This window comes from Mustela nivalis, assembly GCF_964662115.1.
Source record: "Mustela nivalis genome assembly, chromosome: 6".
Lineage (NCBI taxonomy): Eukaryota > Metazoa > Chordata > Mammalia > Carnivora > Mustelidae > Mustela > Mustela nivalis.
This window is the reverse complement of record NC_139025.1, coordinates 32,479,191-32,501,357: the sequence shown is the minus strand read 5'-3', so window position 1 is coordinate 32,501,357 and position 22,167 is coordinate 32,479,191. Positions and strand designations below refer to the sequence as shown.

The following is a 22,167-nucleotide window of genomic DNA, read 5'->3' as shown; positions in this document are numbered from 1 at the left end:
CAGAGACAGAAGCAGGTGCTTCCATTTCCCAAGCCGGCCTAGAACTGGGGCGGGGTCTCTCCCCAGAAAGAAGAGCTCTCCAGCTTCAGATGCAATCTACTTCTTGGCAACTCCAGAATTCTATGCACCAAACGGCATCTTCAACAACACAGGGTCTCAAGGGCCCATGTCCAGCCCCCCGCCGCCCCCAGCAGCGCCAGTCAGCAACCCTCCCACCCGCCCTGCAAAACTGCAATGGTGAGCGGTGTGTTACTCAACCAGTAGCAGGCACACCAGAACCACCCCTCCTCCTCAGAAAGGTCACCAGACTCATGACCCCCTTCCCCCACCACTTCCTCTTGCCCTGGGGGGGAACAAAGGGAAGTGGCAGGGAACAGGCAGAAGAGAGGAATGGCACCCCAGTGGTCGTGAGCAGAAAAGAAACGGCTGCTCGGGTTTCTGAGCAAGAGCTGCAGAGCCAGTGAGCAAGAAGGAGGGACACGGTGTCAGTCCACGCAGGTGGGGAGGAGGAGGCAGCGCGACAACACCCCAAAGTCCAAGCCTCGTCTTTAAATCACGCCTCACGAGGCGACTTCGCTCTCCCTAAAATGCTACTCCACTCTGCCAGTCGGCTCCCACGATGGAGAAGAGGCTTGCGGGTGCTATCCAGAAGCTTTGGGAAGACTGACACACAGATGAGGATGAGCAGGGATAGATTCTGATCCTCAGGCTGGAATGTCCTCCATGCCACGCTTGGCTAGCTCACACTCATCTTCCAAGATCAGGCTCAGCGATCACCTCCTCCCGGAAGCCTTCCTGACAGCCCACCGCCACACCTGGTTTGGGGGCATAGAGCCCAAAGCACCCTGCACCCACGCCATGACTGCCCCTATCCCAGTGCACGGTCACTGCCTGGACACTTGTCGGAGAGAGTGTGGCCTCAGTGCTCTGCCTAGAGTTCCAGAGCACAGGGTAAGGGACACAGCAGTGACCAAAAGAGCAAAAACCCCTGCTCAGCAAAAACCCCCTGTGCAGCAGACATTCCAGACAATGTAAAAACTGGACAGCTGGGTGAAGGAGCATGGTGAAGGAGCCTTGCAAAGCTAGGGGGATGGGGGGATGGTTCTAGAAGACCCAGATGCACTTGTGGATGATGCCGGGAGGTATCCGGGCATCGGGCTGTTGGGCCAAACAGTGCCCTTGGGGACCCTCCACCCTCCAGAAGCGTAAGACCACTCAGAGGAGGTCTGTTTATTGGGTGCCCTGCCCCTAGTGTTGGCGCAGCGAACTGGCAGGAGACTAGGGGGTACTTAGCCTTTTTCATTTTGTTAAAATTTTTTTGTTGTAAAACATATTAGGGAACTTTCTCATGTTGAAGAGAATTTATCTTGTGAGTTCCATATCCTCTCCCAGCTGTGACCTGTCCACATACTTCCCGCCCCGGGTGTCACCACGATCGGTATGCGGGGGGAGGGCAGCTTCTTCTCATCTACCACCATCTGTAATTTCCACCACGCCTTGCTCTCACCTCCCTTCCAGGCCCACACTCAGCCTCTGCCCGGGGTTTCCTACAGACTCCAAGGGAAGTGCCCCCCCGCCCCCGGCAGGGGACAATTTCGGGTCCAATGTGGCCAAGGTCCTGGTGGGGATCACCCACACTGGCCACAGCTGGGGGCCATGAGATCTGTTTATCGCTCAGCTGTGGAGCGGGGTTGGGGATGAGAGGAAGAAGAGGCTGGTTTTGAAAAAAAAAAATACTGCTTTTGCAAGAGGAAAATGCTGTTGAAAGCAGCCGACCCCATTTCCTGGGGAAGCCAGGCTCAGCACTCTGGGAGACAGAAATGCACCTGTGTTTGCTCATGGCTCCCACACAAAGCCCTGGTTCTGAGGCCTCTGGAGCTGTGCGCCACTGGGAGACCCTCAGTCTCCCATCCTGGGCCCCACAGGTGACTGCCTTGAAGGGGCGCCTGAAGGAAGTTCCACCAATAAGCAGCACCTCTCACGCTGCTCAGGCCACGGGACGGAAGGGGTGGAGGTCACTTGCGGGCTGAGACCAGGCATGTCGGGGTGCACCACATCTGGTTCAACTCTTTTCCAGCTGTGTGACTCGGAGATTACCCTCCCTCAACTTCAGTTCCCTGACCAGTAAAAGCCAGACAGTGACGGTGATTTATGAAGTCAGGAGGGTTAACTAGAAAACACTTGTACATTGCCTGTCACTTTGAAAGTGTGCCATCGGTGATAAGGAGGAGGAGATAAAGCAGCTGCCCTCCCGGTGGACTCACCTGCTCTGTGCCCCCAGCCTGCAGTCTCCTTCCTGCCCTCAGCCACCAAACTCTGTCTGGGTACCACCCCAAAGTGCAGCCCTGAGCTCCCAATATGACACCCCGTGTGTCTGAGAACTCTGCTGTGCTCTGGGAAAGGACTAACATTGTGGTGTGGGGTGCAGGAGGCCCATGACTTGGACAGCGGCTCTGTGGATCCTCACCAAAGAAGAAACCAATGGGGCAAAGGAGTGGGGAGGACAATGTGAGCACCACACAGCCATGTGCTCGCCTCCAGCGTACAACCCCACTGTTGTGTCTGGACTGAAGAGTCATGGTTCCCTGGCCAGGGCAGCCCTCCAGGAGCTCCTTAGTGAAGGACTTATTAAACTAAATTCAAAACACAGAGTTCCAGTCATTTCCACCAGATGAACAAAGGATGGAGCTGTCCCACTTGCTGGTGAAGATGTGCGAACAGACCTTGGTCTTTACGTTCACCCTCCAACATTATCACAGAGGACGACACCTGCACCTGCTCCTTGGCAGTGCCCCAAAGCTCCAACAAGGACAAAAAGCCAACAGCTACAAGTGATGCCCATAGTTAGAGACCCAGGGCCCAGCGCCTCCAGCCCATGCATCCCAGTGTGGTGAGGAGTGCTACCCCAGCTGGGCTAGGGTCCAGCCTCACTCAAATGAAAGGCAGGGGGCCGTCTTATGGCCTTAGTCCCAACCTTGCCTCACCCTATCGGACCTTCCTATTGCTCCAAGAGCCCCATCATTGGGTCCTTCTTCAGATCAGTCTAAAGAGACAGAAGCTGCTGATGGGGGACACCTGGGTGGCTTAGTTAAGCATCTGCCTTCCGCTGAGGTCATGATCCTAGGGTCCTGGGATCGAGCTCCCTGCTCGGTGGGGAGTCTGCTTCTCCCTCTCCTTCTGCCCCTCCCTTTGCTTGTGGATGCTTCCTTGCTCTCGCTCAAGTAAATAAATAAAACCTTAAAAAAAAAAAAAAGAAGCGAAGCTGCCAATGGGCCTTTGGTGGATGCACTCTGCAGCAGAAATGGGCTCAGGGGTGCTGGGAGATCTCAGGAAATGTGCTTGGGGCCCCATGCTGGAAGGGCTCATTCCTTTCCCATTTTACCCTCCTCCAGCTGCAGCCTCGGAGGGTGCTGGGAGACAGGGAGGGGCTGGCAGAGAACCAGAACCCGGGTTCAACCTCTCTCAGACCTGGTCTACCCACCTCCAATCTGCATATCTAACCCTATCTAATGGTTGAAAGTCAGGGCTGCCAATAGGCCTGGCCAGGCCCCAAGTTGGGGGTGGGGGGACAGATGGACATGTCCTGACAGGGGAGACAGGGGAGAAGAAGGAGGGTGCTTGAGCCCAGGCTGAGTTCCATGGAGCTAGCCATGGGGAAGCACCTTTGTCTACCTTCTTTCTCTACGGGCCTCAAAGTCCTGCTGTCACAGAAAATCCTCTAATACTTTTCCATTACGTCTTTAACAAGTAAATATTTCCCCTAAAATGTGCAGAGAAAACAAGTGGCTTTTGAGAACGTGCTGTCGCCCACTCCCAGCTCAGAGACACCAGAATGGGACTTGAGTCACACGGATCTCCTTGAGCTTCTGTTTTCGAATCTGTAAAATGGGAATAGACAATAGCATCTAGTCGGCAGAACTGTGATGAAAATGAAATAAGATATAAAAGTAGACAATAAAAACTTAGAAAAAAGAGAATATTAACCTTAATATTACTAATTTATGCTAATGATGATAACATAGTATTAATATACATCTGAAATACAGTAAATGTGTTAGAAATAGTCACTAGCATCATCATTATTGTCTATACCTTAAGATTCCAAAAGAGTATCTGTATTATTATATTCAGCTTGGTTCTGGAGTACAGAGGATCACCCCATAAGCACAGGTCAGAGGCTGAACCTTTAAAGTCAAGCAGCGTTCAGAGCCTTCATCTTAGTGGGAGAAGGAGTGGTCAAACGTGAGATGCTAAAACACGGGAAGTCAGGGCACTTGACTAGAGGATCACTCTGGACAGCAAGCATTTGGGAGTCTGGAAGGATTCACTTTATTTTTATTTTTTTTTATTTTTTTTTAAGATTTTATTTATTTATTTGTCAGAGAGAGAGCGAGTGAGAGCGAGCACAGGCAGACAAAGTGGAAGGCAGAGTCAGAGGGAGAAGCAGGCTCCCTGCGGAGCAAGGAGCCCGATGTGGGACTCGATCCCAGGACGCTGGAATCATGACCTGAGCCGAAGGCAGCTGCTTAACCAACTGAGCCACCCAGGCGTCCCGCGGAAGGATTCACTTTAAAGAAGATCATGCAAAGCTGGGTCCCACCACTTCTGGGTCACGTGGTAATGGTGGGCAAGCGACTCAGTGTGGCTTTGCTCAAGGTGTTCACCTGTAGAGCGGGTTTAATATGAAGAGGGTAAAAACACATGGGGCCAGGGGGTTCCCTAAGATGAGGCATTTAAATTACGGAGAAGAGCCTGGGACAGAGTGGCTGCCTGATAGTTACCTATTCTCACTGCTACCACAATAATGAGAACTACCATTATTACAAGTTTTTGCTGCCCAATACATTTTGCTGAAGAACGTTAGAGCCAGAAGCGATGCTAACAGCACCCACGTCAAAGCCTCCCTTTACAACAGAGGACACGTGACCAGAGAAGGCAAGTAGCTCTTCGCAGGCCACCAAGTCGGGTATGGTCGCAAGCCAGCCTCCTGACTCCCCGTGCCACACACTTTCCGTTCCACCAGGACACTGCCGATTTCAGGCTGCAGGTACGGTGGGCTGAATCTTACAAAGTATCATTGAAAATGGGTCACTGTGAAATGACACCAGCAACCAGATGGAATCTGGGTGACTCGGGTCAGCTGTGGCACAGAGTCTGAGCTGATGGCCCATCAGGAGAGCTGGTGTGGGAGGGGCAGCCTGTCTGGGGGCAGCGTGGTAGAGAGGTGACGGGAGCAGAGCCAGGAAGAGGCAGGCGGTCATCAAGACATGGGAGAGCATTCTGGATGGCGAACAGATCAGAAACATGTCTTTGCGGGAAACTCTGAGAACTGGGGCTGTCTGACCAGAGGACAGAAGAGAGGACTCAGCGGCTCACTTCAAAGATTTGAAAGACCTTCCCGTGGATGAGCAAATAAGTCTGCTGGACAAGTCAGGAGGCAAAGTAAGGAATATAGATTTGAGAGCAAGACTGACCAGGCCCAGTCCTAGCTCCTGTGCGACTGTGGGCCAGTGACTTCACTGGCTTGCCCATCTGTAAACTAGGTGTAAGAACAGAACCCACCTCCAAGGATGGTGAGGGGATGGGTGCAGCAAATACACGGCAACCGCTGAGCGCGATCTCCCATGCGTTAGGTTCAAAGAATGGTGGCTACTAGTATTAGGATGGAGGACAGTGCCGGGAAGGCTAGAGCTCAGTGTGAGAACAGACCAAATGTCCAGTGTGCTACCTGCCAACAGCATATGCTTGGTGAGGGTGCTGCAGAGAGATCCACACACCCCCCGGCACGATGCTGATTCTCTGAGAGACCAAGGCAGTCCTTGAAAAGGTTACTTTAGAGATATGTTCAAAGAGCTCAGTTACCAAGAGTCACACTTAAAGGTGTGGGCAAAGCTTCTCAACCTCTGTACTATTGGTACTTGGGGCTGGTTTCTTGTCAGGGGTCGGGGGGGCCTGTCCTGTGAATCACAGATGTTCAGGATCTCCCCTGGGGGCCCTCCCGTGAGACACCACTAACATTTCCCCATTTCAAGTGGTGACAACCAAAGGTCACCATCCCTTGAAAGCCCAGAGGAGACAAACACATGCCCTAAATAACAATATTAGCAGCTAACTCTACAAGCACATCTGTGGACTAGACCGTCTTCTGAGTGTTTCACCCTCTTTAACTCTGACATCTTCGCAACACCACTCTGAAGCAGGGGCTCTTACCGTCCTCATTTTACGGATGAGGAAATGAAGCCTCAAAGAGGTTAAATAAATGAGCAGAAGGGGCAAGTGTGAGGAAAACGGGACTGGGGCGCCTGGCTCGCTCCGTTGGCAGAGCAAGTGACTCCTGATCTAGGGGTTCTGAGTTGGAGCCCTACATTGCCTATAGAGATTACATAGAAACAAAATATTTAAAAAAAAATTTTAAAAAGACTCCTAGGGTCTCTTAGCCCCTTAATGGGAGAACATGGAATCTTCCTAAGTCTCCTAACAAAAAAAGTGGCACACACAGGAACAGGATCGTACAAGGTATTGATGGCAAGTACTAAGCATGCAATGGTGTGTGCATTGGCACCCCTGCAGCCACCACAGCAGGGGTGCCAGCCGCCTAGGGATCTTGCAGCAAAAGCTGACAGGACTTCCTGTCGGGGAGGCGGTGGCTCCCCTCACTTGGGCTGGATCGAGGACTGATACCTGTCACCAGGGAGGACAGTGAAAGGTACCACTCACGCTGCCATACTTGAACTGAAACAAAGGGTATCTTATCGACTGTCACTTGTTACCTTGGCAAAAGTAAGTTTCTGTTCATTCCCATGGCAGGGTGGGTACCCAGACAAGGCCCCGCAAGATGTCACAGCAGGCGGGGATGACGTCACAGCGGGCAGGATGACGCCCTACGTCTCCTGAGGAAAGCTCCCCACCAAGGGGAACTGAAGTGCACGCAAGCCCTAGCCCAATGCTTAGGCGCTATTCTGGGCAAACACTGCTAAATTAAGGCCACGAGTAAGAAAATGTTCTTGTCAGCATTACTTGAGAGGAAAAAATTAGAAACGGCCCCAATTATACTAATAAAGTATCAGTAACGTAAATTATGATTCATCCACTTAATGGAACATTACACAGCCAAAATGAGAGGTTCTGAAACTATGTATTATTATGGAAAGAACCCTTAGATACAATTAACCAAAAAGCAGGATACAGAACCGTATGTACAGCAGCAGGGTCAAAGCTAAGTGAGTGATCCCAGGAACGTGAAAAGCACCTGAAACAAAACCCATCCACACGTGAAGACGCCATCCACACGTGAAGACGCCGGGGCTTCAGGAAGCGAATGCCCGACATTCTCTGCTTCCCTGGATCAGGCATCTGCAAATACGACCTGCATTAACGATCTGCTCCCTCGCCCTTCTCCCTGCGAGCACTTTCCTTTTGGATGTTTACTTGCCTCAGAACACAATCCAGGCCGTCCACTCTTGGCTGACCTCACCAGAGAAGCCTCTGTTGACAAAGGTGCCTTTTCTATTGGTCGCACGACAGAGGAAACAAGATAACCCACCTGCAGCCCAATAAGATGGCCTGGCCGTGGTGGGGAGACAGCAGCGCCGTCTCATCCCGCCGCCCATCCATCCAGGCCTTGGGCTCATGTGCAGCCCACACCTCTCCCGGGCACACCCTCCCACTCTCTGGGATCACTCCAGGGGAGCCATTGTTAAGAGGACCTGGTGTGCGCATGTGATCCCAGATAACTGACCTCGACCCCTTCCAGCTATGGAACCCCAAACAAGTCCCTCACACCTGGCAGGCTGGAATCCAGCGACTTTTCCCATCATAATGTGCCTAATTCAAAGACGGAAGCACAGATGAGAGCTACAATTGGGGTGAGCATAGCATAAGGTATAGAATTGTCCAGAATGACTACTGTACACCAAAAACCAATGGAATGCTGTGGCAACTATACAATCAAAAAAAAAAAAAAGAAGGCACAACCACAAAGAGCACCAGGAGCAATCTTCTGTTCCTTGTAGGGCTGATTCCGATTGATAGGCTCTGCTCCTTATCAAAAGAGGCCAATATGGGACGCCTGGGTGGCTCAGTTGGTTAGGCAGCTGCCTTCGGCTCAGGTCATGATCCCAGCGTCCTGGGATCGAGTCCCATATCGGGCTCCTTGCTCTGCAGGGAGCCTGCCTTCCACTCTGTCTGCCTGTGCTCGCTCTCACTCTCTCTCTCTCATAAATAAATAAATAAAATCTTTAAAAAAAAAAAAAGAGGCCAATAAATTCCATTAGGGACAGTTTCATCTCCATGAACTCCAAGTATGATCAGTGTTTCAGTCTCGAGACTGACAGCTGACCTGCTGGGAGCTCAGGGGAACACCCACAGAAGCTGTATGCTGGAATGTTCCTGGAAGAGAGGGGAGCTGGGGCCTCCTGACAGGGACGGAAGGACATTTGTTTTTTACAGAATACCCTTCTGTTTCTTTTGAATTTTATACTGGATACAGTCATTACCTATTAAAAAAAAAAAAAAAAAAAGAGCTATGCAAATGTAAGAAAAGTCTGTCTGCAAACATACGCATTTATCTAAGTTAGACCTCTGGGATGGGAAACAGGGAACTTCCCATTGCTCTGGGAATTCTGGGGGGGGGGGGTGCGTGCTCATGTATTATCAGGGCGTGGGGAGATGTTTCCAAAGAAAAAAAGTAATCAAAAGGAAAAAAACTGTCCCATCTACTTAAGAGAATTAGGAAGAGAATCAAATAAGATACCACACAGAGAAAGGGTTCTGAAAAACTTTCAAGTGCCTTATCCATGTAGAATATTCCAGGGAAAGTCATAATCGGGGGCAGGGACAGGAGGATAAGCCAGCAATGACACACACATCCACCCCAATAGCTGGTAAACTGCTAATCGTGGGGTGAGAGGAAAGGCAGCACTCCCTAGCCAAGAGGCTCCAGAAAATCCCAGTCTAGTTTCTCAGCCTCTTAAAGGTGGTATGTGGCTGCTCATTCTCAGTGCATCCCCTCTATCCCGGGAGCAGAGCAACCAGGGACGTGGTCTAGGCTCCCAGAGTCAAAACCAGTTCTGCAGCAACCCCTCCCCACAGGTGCTCCACCACAGCTGCCAGTTGGCACAGTGGGTGGGCATCGGGCCCGGGACCCTCAAGGGGGCTGGGCCAGCACATGCACAGGGTCGAGTTCTCTGCAGCATCCATGGGCACTGCCAGGGTGCCTTCTCTCTCCCGCCGGCCACCCTGCAGACCCTCTGGTCCCCACCCGTGGCCAGGCCAGCCAGGGTGTGGGCACTGGGTGGTGTGTGTAGGCCAAGAGCTGCCCAGAAGTGATCTCAGATGCCCACTGCTCTCATAACATAAACAGGAGTATCTGGTTCACTTATCAAGGGCACGCTGCCAGCCTTTCAAAGCAAGCTGTCAGCTGGCTCGCTCGGAGATGAAAAGCAGAGTCCTCAAGAACATCTCCACCCAGATCTGTGTACTTTCCCCCAAGCTGGGAGCGGTTGCTGACAAAGTTGAGAACCACCGGGCAGCTTCCTCTGTTTGGAAAGGGTACCTCTCGCACAGCTTGCCCCCCAGGCCACATGAATGCTGGCATCCTAGAGACTCAGGGTGCAGGTGGCTGGGGCGCCCCAGGGAGCTGGACTGCAGAACCGGGCAGAGCTGGGGCTGCGGTCCTAGTCTACACCTTTCACCAGTTCTCTCTGGGCAGGATTCTTGGTCTCGGCCTCAGGATGCCTACCTATAAAATGGGGATAATAAGACACAGCAGGATGCCTGGGTGACTCAGTAGGTCAACTGTCTGCCTTCAGCTCAGGTCATGATCCCAGAGTCCTGGGATCAGTCCCGCATCTCAGGCTCCCTGCTCAGCGGGGAGTCTGCTTCTTACTTGGCCTGCTCTGCCTGCCATCGCCCCTGCCACCCCCACCCCCACAACTTGTGTTCTCTTTCTGACAAAAACCAAACAAACAAAACCACAAGACCTACACAGCATGGCATCAGAAAGGACCAAATTAGATCTTATGTACTTAATCAAAGATGGCCTGGCGCTATGTCGACAGCAGACTCAAAAAATCTCAATCCAGGGGCGCCAGGGTGGCTCAGTGGGTTAAAGCCTCTGCCTTCAGCTCAGGTTGTGATCCCAGGGTTGTAAGATCAAACCCCACATGGGGTTCTCTGCTCAGCGGGGAGCCTGCATCCTCCTCTCTCTCTGCCTGCCTCTCTGCCTACTTGTGATTTCCGTCCGTCAATTCAGTAAATAAAATCTTAAGAAAAAAAAATCTCAATCCAGCCCGCCTCCGTTCCTCACTGGCTGCGGGACCTGAATTAACCTGTCTAGGCTTCCATCGCTTCATCTGACAAATGGGGACACATACTATTCCTACTTTGCAGGTTGCTGTCAAAATGAGGCCAAAGGAAGCAAACACAACAGAGCAGGAACCCATACACATCTGGGGTCATCCTGCTTTCACTTCCCAACCCCTTCTGTTTAATCAAGGTTAATCATTCACAGAGCTCTACAGGCTGGAAAGAAAGCCGTCCTATGGTGGTTTTTCCTGTGGTTGTTTTTTCCCCCCCAAGGAAACCTGGAAACCAGCCTGCCAGCCAGGGGAGCAAGGGCCTGCCCATTCCCTCGTTTATGTCCACCTGCAGCCCAGGATGGGAGACAAAGGAGCAGGGGCCTGACTGGCTCAACCCAGCAGGCCCTCCGACCTGATGAACACACCCGGGTTGGGGAGAGCTCGCACTGCCTCCCTGAAAAGGCCCTCAGAAAACAGAGGGGAGCCTGGACAGCTCAGCACCTTCCCTCCTGTGTAGGTGGAACTTGCCAGCTTCTGAGAGAATGGGAAACAGTTTTAAAAGACTGGTGGCCCTGTGATCCCTGGGAGGAAGCCAAGGCCATCCCCTGAGCTCCTGGCCCACGAAGGTCCGCGACCTCCGCCATCTCTACGTCCATAGCCAGAGACCAAAGAGTGGCGGTGCAGCCGTCGGCCACCGTCAGCCAAAGATCCCCATCCCGGTGGCCTTTGTGATCCCGATCCGCCGGGCCTCAGTTGTCACATCAAGAAGACAAAGACAAATATGAGCATCTACTCCTCACGGTGGTTGGGTGGGAGGGTTGTGCGAGCGAACCCAAAGGGCTTAGCCCATGACCAGACGCAGACTGAGGGCTCGCTGGATGTTCAAAACCAAAAAGCTATCTACAGAGACACAAAGTGAGTCCTCGGTGCTTAGGACTGGGAGCAGAGGAGAAAGCGGGGTGAAGCGAAGGGGCACAGGCTTTCTTTCTGAGGTGATGAAAATGTCTTCAGGGGAGCCTGGGTGGCTCAGTCATTAAGCATCTTCCTTCAGCTTGGGTCATTATTCCTGGGTCCTGGGATCGAGTCCCACCTGGGGCTCCCTGCTCAGGTGGGAGCCTGCTTCTCCCTCTCTCTCTCTCTACCTGCCACTCTCCCTGCTTGGGCTCTCCTCCCTCCAACTCTATCAAATAAATAAATAAAATCTGACAGGAAAAAAAACTATTCTCAAGCTGACGGTGAGGAGGGTTGCACAGCTGTGAGTACGCTAACTGCCTTCCAACCATACCCTTGACATGGGTGAACTGTATGTAAATTGTATCTCAAAAAAGCTGTTATAAAAAAAAGACAAAAGTAGACTAAACTGTTCCAGGACCCCACTAAGCCTTTTACTGAGGTGCTGTTGTTGTTTACCCGTTAGTCCCACTGGCAAGAAACCAGCCACAAAGGCATGCCCTGGACCCTCCCCTTGTCCAGGCATCCAGGCGCGAGGGTATGGACTGAACCAGGCGCGAGGGTATGGACTGAACCAGCCAGCTACTGACTGTGGCCCGAGAGCAAGCTAGCAGGAGGTTTCCAAGGTGACAGGGACGGGTCTCATCTTTGGTAGGGTCAGGCCTGAACCATGAGGTACAGGAGGTACCACTGGCCTTCTTGATGTCTCCCCAAGGAACAGCTAGCTACTCTACGGGGCAGCTCAGAGCCCACAGCATCTGCTCCTGGCCACCCCTGCCGCAGAGCAACACTTCGCTCTGGAGACCAGTGTGACGACAGCCTGATCCCCACCGTGGACCCAGAGCGGGCCTCGCCTGGGACGCCTCCCCCACATCTGGAGTCCAGTCCTGGCCCGCAGGTCCGCTGGCATACAGGCCTCAGGAGGCTGGAGCTCACAGGAGTAGCCCACACATTCCTTCTCCAAAGAAGGAAAAGCCACCCAAAAGTGAGGTCATTTGGTTTTTCTGGCACTGACGCTCACAGCTATGGGCCACTCGGTTCCACAGAAAGCTTCCCTGGATGACAAGGATTTGGCCCAGCCTCATATTCATAAAATATGGGGCTCTGTGGTCTGGCTGACTTGCCCATAGCTGGAATTCCCTGTGTTGCTGAGGTGTGACCCTTGACTTTGCCTCTCAAAGCCTCCATCTAGGAGACCACACTCCGCAGAAACAGGCCTCCAAGAGGACGTGCACTGTGTGCGAAACGGTCAGTGGGCACCACGCGGGAGTGCGGGAGGTCCCCTCGGTGCGCGTGTGTCCCTGAATCTGGGTCAGCACGCTGTGGCGGGCCCCATGGCCCAACACCTCCGGCCCTGGCCTCCTTGACCCAGCCAAGGACACATGACCGATGGGCCCTCGGCACCAACGCCAACGCCGCGATGCTCCCACCGCACTCTGGAGGGGACTGCCACCCAGTCCATGTGACCTCCCACCAAATACAGGTAGAAATGTGGCCTCCCAGGGGAAAGCTCCAAGCTCCGGGGAACCCAGAGATGCCCCAAGCAGAAAGCAGAGGTGGCGGTGCCAACTCAGAGTCTAGGGCAGTGTGGGAGCAGCACAAGCGGGTTGGGGGGTAGGGCGCAAACTTCCTGAGCAACAACAGACTCAGTGCCACTCCCCCAGGGAACGGGGCTTTCTGCAGAAGATCTCTGTCAATCTCCCTTGGGACAGCAATTACCCCATGCCTAACAGGAAGTTTCTGGTTCCTGGAGCCCTGAATGGAGAAAGGGAACGAGAGGCGGGGCACAGAGTACCTCCTGAGTCACACAATTGTCCCTTTACACCTAAGAGACTGGTCAACAATTAGGATGTTGTTGGGGTCCAGGGAAACAGGGACTCGTACGCCCTGCTGGAGAGCAACCCAGCACTAGGTCGGGAACGACGGTGGGCACACCTGCTCGGCCCCCCAGCAATGCTCTGGGCTGGAAGTCGCCCTCCCAGAGACCTCCTCCCGCGGTGACCACGGGGTCCAAGGGAGAAAATTCATCTTCCCATCAGCTGTGTTGGAAGGGGTGCGGTTGGGAACAATTCGCAGGTCCACTGTAAGGAAGACAGTGGGTAGAGTGGCCGGACACGGACCTGCAGTGACAGTGGGCTGTGAGCTGAGGGCCTAGTTAGGTCAGTTCTCCTCACCGAGGTCCCGGAAAATAAAGTTTCTTCTCTCAAAACCCAAACACAGATCAGCACATTATAAAGCAACACAGAAACCCCCAAATCCCCCAGTAAGGCCCCAGAGACAACCTGTGAGCCAAGGAAGAGCACAGCCAGGCCCAGGCTGATGCCACCACTGCCCACACCAGACAGGAGTATAGGGGTACGGCGCATTGGCAGCCAGCATGGCAGGTCTGCTGGCCACGTGGCCAGCCCAGCTCAAGGGACAGGGCAGCAAACGGATCAGCAGCAGGAAGCAGGAGGCTGAAGAACAGGAATGTGTCCACATTTTAGGCGGGGCAGGTGGGGAGGAGGAGAAGTGTAGTTGTAGGTGGGTCTGGCCAGGACTCTCCAACTCTGCTGGGACCAGGCAGGACATGGGGCATCTGTCTGTGGGGGCGTGTGATTGCAACCTCCCCCAAAGCAGGAAGAGCCACAGGCACTCTGTCCCCCAATGCTGGGCTCAGCCTCAGAAACTGTGCAGAGAGCAGGGGCAGCCAGAGGGCAACATAGCCTCCCCCTAGTCCAAAGAAAAACAGAGTGTCAAGCCCCCCAACAAAAGGGGCACTAAAGGCAATGGGGACCTCTGGCCTCCAGGAGGGGGTCAGAGAGGGAATGAGATCAGAGAGGTTGGCTATCCTTACCACTTTGTGAGGCACCCAACACTTCAGCAAACCTACTCAACAATCCTGTGCTAGAGGAGGAAACCAAGGGTCAGAGGTGCTCACAACCTTCCCAGGCACCCAGCTAGTGAGAGGCAGAACTGAAATCTGAACCAGGGTCCATAGGACACCAAAGCCTCAGCCCCAGGAAGCCTTCTATTTTCACATAGGCTGGGAAATAAAGGAGGAATCAGCCAGCACCACCTGCCCCAACCACCCAGCTTCACCCACCATCCTGCATCAGTCCTGCACCTGTCTAGAGCCACACAGGTACCTGTGCAGCTCAGGCCATCCCTGGGCCTGGATCAAGGAGGGTAGCTAAAGGTCAGCCTAGGACACAGGGCTAAGAGTCACCTCCAGCGCTCAGATCCAGCCATAAGAGAAGGTGCTGGACCTGGTGGCTCCCTGGGGATGCAGAATGGGCCAGGCAGGTTTTTCTTCAAGTATCAACTTTAGGGAGGTAGAGAGAGGGTTTGAACTCTGGTCTCTTTTGGCTTTCTGAACAAAGCCCATTGACAGAGATCAGGAATAATTAAAGGGGCAGCCAAGTCAGGGGTGTGTATGCCAGAGTGTGGGCAACTGGCTTGTTTGGGCTTGGACTGGCCTGATGTCAGCAGCCTCCCCCAGAGCGGTCCACTGCAGATGCCCTGACTCGCCCAGGCTCCAGGATCCCCTGCCTGGGAGCCGGGAGCTGGGAGCCAGATTCACATGGGCCCTGGGGTCACACGCTGGGCTCCTAAATGAAGGAGCCTTCAGTCTGCTGGGGATGACAAATGTTAATCATTCATATAAATGACTGTATATTTGCAAGCTGAGATTAAATGCATATGGGGAAAGTTCCAGAAGATCTGGGGCTAAAAAGGGGCCCTAACCTGGTCATGTGTGTGCAGGAGTGTGCATTCACACCCATATGAACTGCTGCCTTGAGGAAGTCAGTGGATATTCTTCTTTTTAAGATTTACTTATTTATTTTAGAGAGCCAGAGAGTGCAAGTGGGAGGGGCAGAGCAAGAGGGAGAGACTCTCAGGGAGACTCGGCCCTGAGCGTGGAACCCAGCACGGGGTTGGACCTCAACACCCTGAGACCATGACCTGAGCCTGAGATCATGACCTGAGCCAAAACCAAGAGTGGGTCATTTAACGGGCATTTTTAATGAATTTTAATAAATTTTTAAAGCTGGGATTTTAATTAGATGAAAAGACTGTGAACGTGAAATTACCAGGTAATTTATCATCCAAACCGGGGCACTTCAAAATAAAAGGAGATGCTGTTAATAATTACATCGGGGATATCAACTGATGAACAGATAAAGAAAGTGTAATATATATATATATATATACACACACACACACACACACACACACATATATACACAATGAAATATTACTCAGCCATCAAAAAGAAATCTTGCCACTTGCAGTGACACGGGTAGTACTGAAGAGTATTACACTAAGCGATATAAGCCAGAGAAACACAATTATCGTATGATCTCACTCATATGTGGAACTGAAGTAACAGGACAGAGGAGCGTAGAGGAAGGGAGGGAAAAACAAAACAAGACAAAATTAAAGAGGGTGACAAACCGTAAGAGACTCTTAATCACAGGAAACAAACTTCGGGCTGCTGGAGGGGTGGGGCTGAGGGAATGGGGTAACGGATAATGGGCATTAAGGAGGGCACACGATGTCGTAATGAGCACTGGTATGGTATGTAACTGATGAATCACTGATCTCTGCCTCTGCAACTAATAAGACACTGTATGTTAACTAATTAAATTTAAATTTAAAAAAATAATAATTACATCAGGGTAACAGGTGCAAACCAAGCCACAGGGTCACCCTATGCAGGTGTGTGGGACTGGGCGTGGTCAGGCGGCGATTCCCCATGCAGACGGGGCGAAGGATCCCAGTGCTCAGGCACAAGGACCCCCTTGCTCAAACCACTGGAGATGGTGCAGGAGGAAGGTAGGGGGCGGAGGCTGAGGTCAGCCAGCCACCAGGACTTGAGGTTTTGCGGGAGGTTAGGATGGTTTCTCCTAAGAACAACAGAAGCGCCTGAAGAAGTCTGACTTCAGCGGAGGGTCGAGGGGTGAGGATGAGGTGGGTGCTGGAATCCGGTACTGGCTGACCCACAATTACACCTGCATCTTGGAAAGAGACTCCTAATTTTGGTGCGAAGCACAGATCAGACGTGGACAGGAACGTCAGCAGAGAACGGCCAGGGGACCACACAAAGGCCCGGGCAAGAGAGAAAAGTGGCTTAGACCAGGGTGACAGTGGTGGAGACAGATAAGTGGGTGGGCGCAAGTACACCTGGGGGTCAGGGAGGGATCAGAGGTCACCATCAGATTTCCTACCTGAGCCAAGAAATGAAGGAATGAATGGATGAAGGTGCCATCCACCGAAACCCGGCTTTCCACCAATTCCCCTGCCTACCCAGACACCTCCAGCAGCTCACCATGACTACCAAGGAGGGTCTCGGCAGCTCTCAGACTGACAATCCAGTGTGAAAGTCAAGAGAGAAAGGATCTGAGAGACCAGGATACCCTCCCAAGCCCACTGTCAAGTACTCGGTCAGCATCGGCACCATTAATCCTCCCAATCTCCCTTATGAGGTACATACTATCATCAATCCCATTTTACAGATGAGACAGCACACACAGAGCTCACAAAGTCACTCAAGGTCACCTCAAACAGCACATGGGGGAGCCAGAATTCAGGCTGCAGAGCCCATGCTTCTAAGCACAGGCTCGGTCAGCCTGGACCTCCTCTCTCCTGACTCTCCCAAACGCCCAGCAGCAGGTGATGTGCACAAGCCCAGCATGAGGCTTGTCCCCCCTCACTGCCCACTGGCCCATGTCCCGCCAACCCAGGCAGATCACCCTCCAGGTGTGGAGCCCGCACAGGAACACCTGAAGCTCCCCAGGGAAGCTATCCTAGGGAAAGGCAATCCTACTGCACAGAAGGGACAGACAAGCTGAGCCTTAGAGCAAAGAGCCTAATGGAGCAAGTCCAGTGAGTCCCACCCTCCTCTCCGAGACTTTCCACCAAAATCTGGAGACAAGCAGGCTGAAATCATTAAGAGCTTCTTGTAGGGAAACTGAAATGGGGGGGGGGGGCACACAAAGAACCTAAAAAGGTTTTCCTTCCATGGACCAAGCCAACCTTGGGAATAGGGGAGGCAGCAGACTCCTGCCCCTGGAAGGGCCATTCCTCACTTCCCACACACTCTGCCCTCCACTGTCTGAGCTGGGGGTTCGCCCTGCCTGTACTTCTAGAGGGCTTCCCAGACCTAATCATAACAGGGGGGAAGGACGGGAGAAGTAGACACTAGCTACCCACAGGACTTCCAGGATTCCACCAGCGGCCCTGTTCACCCGGCCCCTCCTGCCTCCCTACCCTCCTTCCATCTGTGGATCCTCAGTGGCCCTGGAACAAAGCCCACAGCTCCCCATGCTCAGCTGGGGCCCGACTTTCAGAAGGCACACCTGGGGAAGCTCCACCTGCCCCACAGCCCTGCCACCCACTCACTGTAGCTGGTCTGCAAGGGCCTCCCTCAAGGGGCGGCAGCAGCAGGTCACCGCTGTTCCTCCCCCCTGCTACCACCACAGCCATGAAACTCACCTCCTTCCTGTCACCCCACCTCTCTCCATCCCCCACCTTTTCCATGCTTCAGTAGAACGCTGGCGGGCACAATGGGCACACACGGCACTGCGAGGTCCGAGTTCTAATTCCGCTTCCACCACAAGGGAACACGGGGCCTGAGTCTGTCCCAGGAGCCTCACGGTCTCCTCACTAAGGAAGTCTTTGAGAGGTGGCGCCTGGGTGGCTCAGTCGGTTAAGCCACTGCCTTCGGCTCAGGTCATGATCTCAGAGTCCTGGGATCGAGCCCCGCATCGGGCTCTCTGCTCAGCAGGGAGCCTGCTTCCTCCTCTCTCTGCCTGCCTCTCTGCCTGCTTGTGATCTCTCTCTGTCAAATAAATAAATAAAATCTTTAAAAAAAAAAAAAAAAGTCTTTGAGGTTATGGGGGGGCCATACCTGCCTCACAGCTGTCTCCGTGGGCTCTCGTGAAATCAAACAATAACAGCCGCTGGGACAGGAATCCGAGAGTAGCAAATGCGAAGAGTTTCCAAAACCGGCCTCATTATAAAACATGCTGAAGATGCAGATCCCACCCCAAGAACCGCCGTTCTGGTTCAGGAGTTCTGGGGTGGGACCCACGAATCAGCATTTTAACAAGTAACAAGTACTTCCAGTGAATCCTGTCATCGAGCAAGCCGGGGTAACTCTAGGCTCTAGAAACGCAGAGGAAGTCTGCACCACCTCCCCTGTGCAGAGAAGGAAAAGAAGGGTTTGCTGAAAGCGCTCCCTGGGTCTGTGCGCACATAGCAAGTGTGCAGGGAGCCCACGCTTAGGGAGCCCATCAGGTCCTGGACACCCACCAGGGTGGCCGATGTCCCTCCTCTCAGTTAATCCTGGCAGTGACCCTGCAGGACAGACTGCAGGACACAGGAAGAAGATGGCAGAGCTTCCCTTCACCCCGGAACTGCCCACACAAAGCTGGGCTCCTCTCAGCACACTGCAGCCTTTGAAAGACGGACTTTCCCGCAGGGTAGGACAAAAAGAAGACAGCAGCAAGCAGGACTACTCCTGCTCCCTCCCCCGAGCCTGGATGGGATCCAAGCACGGGTGGTCCCAAGCATCCTATCCTGCAGGAGAAAGGGGCATCCACTCCCTGGAGAGGGAGACTGCTAGAGTCCCCAAATACAAGGAGGACAGGAGTCCTGGAGCCTGCAATCTAGGAAGGTAGGGGGGACCCACCTAAGAAACAGTCATACGGTGACCCAGCTTAGAGAGAGTAAGAGGGTCTGGCAGGAGAGGGTGCCGGGATCTAAGAACACGTGGCACTGGAATGAAGCCCAAGGTACCCCGGCCCTTTTCTTCCTCCAAAACACGTAATCCCTGCTAAGCGAGATGCAGCTGCCCCCATGACAGTGATGGGGGGTGGGGGGGGAGATCCACCCCTCCTCTCCTCATCCAGACTCTCCCAGGGGGCTCAGGGCAATGGAGGAAAGCACCAGGCAGTCCCCAGACCTCGCCTTCCTGCACTGGGTCCTGACCCAGGCCTGCTGGCTGGTGGCTCCTCTCCCACTTAAGAGGACACGGCAATGCCCACAGCTTACATTCAGTGACACCTGCTTACCAAGCAAGCACTATGTACCGGTCATCACGTGGACTCTTCACCACTACCTTGTAAGTCAGATTTTGACCCCCATTTCAGAAGTGGAAAAACTGAGGCTCCAGAGGGTTAAGCACCCCAGCTGGCAAAGACCAAGCCCTCAACCGAAACCCAGGAGTTCCCTAGCACCCAGTTCCACAGTTCCTTCCCCTGCTGCCTCTGCCTCCCTTGCTGAGCCTCAGGGAGCCAACATGGGGCAGAAAGATCACTACACACATTGCCAAGTGGGGCACCCAAGAAGGAATGATGCACAGATCCCTGTAGGGAGCCAGGGTCCTGGCTAGTGGTGGAGGTCTACACCAGCCAGCAGGCAGAAACCGGTTTACTCCACACGCGGCTCTGGGATGGAGCCATATTTGAGGGCCCAGCTTGAACCAGTGGTCCGCCACAGGGGCAGCAGATGTGGAGAGGAGTTCCTGCTCTGTTATCAAGAAACAGACAGGGGCTCCTGGGTGGCTCAGTCGTTAAGTGTCTGCCTTCGGCGCTGCTCATGATCCCAGGGTCCTGGGATCGAGCCCCACATCAGGCTCTCTGCTCAGCGGGAAGCCTGCTTCTTTCTCCCTCTGCCACTCCTCCTGCTTGTGTTCCCTTTCTGTGTTTCTCTCTGTCAAATAAATAAATAAAATCTTTAAAAAAAAAAATAAACAAAGAGGACTGCTCTCCAAAGGAAGCTAGGAAATTTTATATTAATCTCTGTAACGGGCCAAAAATCGATCTCACAATTACCCTCCAGGAGAGCCTCTGGCACAGAATCAGCTCAGGACAAGGGGTCGGGGAGAGTGGGGCCCGCAGGTTCTGGGTCCCCACTCCTCCCCAGAGTGGCCAGGACGCTGCAGTCCCCCTCCCAGGATCTGTAGCAGGAGCAAGGCTGGGACCAGGGCCAAAAAGGCCCTTCTTCAGCAGAAGATGCCAGAGCTTCTCATTAGCTCAGTTGCCCCAGACTTCTCCAGTCTTCTGTGCTACAACCAGCAGTAGCCACAGTACCCCCGTGGTGACCCAGCTGGCCAGCCTGCCCACCTCTGCGGGCAGCTACTGGGGCAAGGCCAATGGACCAGGGACCTGGCCCTGAGGAATGAGGAAAAAGGGCAGGTGTCCAGAGCCCTCTGCTAACCTACCAACCCTGCCGTGGGGGCTCAAAGTGGCCAAAAAGCATAAACAGTCAATACAAAAAAATAATAATAATAAAAATACAAAAAACAAAATAAACAGCCAATCCATAAAATGTAGCAACTGCACTTCCGGGTAGATACAGAAAAGAACTGAAAGCAAGGACTCAAACAAATATTTGTATATTTGTGAATATACAAATATATTTGTGAACCCGTGTTCACAGCAGCATCACACACCACAGCCAAAGGGTGGAAGCGATCCGAGTGTCCGCCGAAAGATGAATGGGTCAGCGGCATGTGGTGTACGCAGGCCAGGGAGTACCGGTCAGCCAGGAAGAGGAAGACCGTGCTGACACAGGCCACCACACAGATGAACCCGGAGGACAGGAGGCGAAGCGCGTAAGCCAGATCTGAAAGGACAAAGGGTGCACGACTGCCCTTCAACCCGGTACCTAAAGCAGTCAAATTCACAGGGAAGATGGAAGGGTGGCTGTCCTGGACCGGGAGGAGCGGGCCATGGGGAGTTCGTGTTTAACGGGGACAGTTTCAGTTTTGCCAGATGACAAGTGTTCTGGAGCCTGGATGGCGGTCTAGTCACACGACACATTCACAGTAAGTGAATGCACTTACTGTCATTGAACAGCACACTTAAAAATGGTAAAATGGGGGGCACCTGGGTGGGCCAACTGGTTAAGCATCTGCCTTTGGCTCAGGTCATGATCTCAGGGTCCTGGGATCGAGCCTTGTGTCGGGCTCCTTCCTCAGTGGGGAGCCTGCTTCTCCCTCTACCCCTCCCCCTACTCACGATCTCTCTCTCTCTCTCTCTCTCTCTCTCTCTCTAACTAAAATCTTTTTAAAAAATAGTAAAAGTGGTAATCTTATGTATACTTTACCATAAACTCTCTCTCTCTATATATATATATATAAATACAGAGAGATGAAGATTAAACACAAAACCTTATGTGTGGCATAGAAAAAATAACCATTTACCTGCGGGGAATTTTTTTTTTTTTTTTACCACGAGCAAGTTATACTCTTGTAATAAATCAGACATAAAGAGTTAACAACCCGACACGATTCAAATCATGACAAGGAGCTGCCCACTCCACAAAATGGGGCAATGCCATCGCCCGACTGTCCCCTTGCCACCAGCGCCAGCCTGCCCAAGAAACACACCCCGCCCTGAAGGCAGGAAAAGTGGACTTTCGGGTGGGGGCCAGCGATCATGCCCAGGGCCTCCCACCCTTTATGAAAACAGCAGCAGAGCTGTGCCCCCAGGGCCAGAGCCCAAGGACTACTAGGGTGCCCCTCCCTGGGCTCAGACTCCAAGATGACTCCAGCTCTGGGAGGAAATGAGCCAGTCTGCCCCAGTTCCCCTTCTAGGAAGCCACGAGGGAATGACTTAGCCCAGTCCCTGCACAGGAGGGCTCTGGGGAAACCACCGCCCATCCTCCACCTCCACTTCAGGGACACAGGAAAAGGGAGACGGAGAAACCGTTCATCTGATGGAGGAAGACACAGGGTGGAGAAGGCGCAAAGGACAGGCGGGCCTTTCCTCTCTCCACCCTCCATTCCCTCCGCGAGCACACAGGACGGCTGCAGCTCCTTTTGGCTCTGAAACCAAGGGCTTCCGTACCCGCTGGCTGATATTCCAGAACTGGGAAAGGGCTGGAGAAGACAAGACATGGCCTTGGAACAAGGAGAGCCTCGAGACAG

The 22,167-nt window shown here is 53.1% G+C and overlaps 1 protein-coding gene and 1 long non-coding RNA gene across 5 annotated transcripts in view; both read right to left on the bottom strand.

The window, feature by feature from the left end:
* The window catches only part of ACTN1 (actinin alpha 1), a 96,540-nt gene that overhangs the window by 43,974 nt on the left and 30,399 nt on the right, over positions 1-22,167 (bottom strand). The window contains exon 1 of one of the 4 annotated variants that reach the window (XM_082733988.1): positions 17,727-18,264. The exons of the other annotated variants lie outside the window; for them this stretch is intronic. Within the exon in view, the coding sequence (XP_082590114.1) occupies positions 17,727-17,771 (45 nt within the window). The 5' untranslated portion in view covers positions 17,772-18,264. Of the gene's footprint in view, positions 1-17,726; positions 18,265-22,167 lie in introns of those variants that run through there. 4 annotated transcript variants of the gene reach the window in all.
* LOC309866354 lies at positions 1,148-8,054 on the bottom strand. The gene is made up of 3 exons (XR_014312595.1): positions 4,569-8,054; positions 1,592-4,327; positions 1,148-1,457 (listed from the first exon to the last, which is right to left on the bottom strand). It is a non-coding gene; the product is annotated as an uncharacterized lncRNA (long non-coding RNA).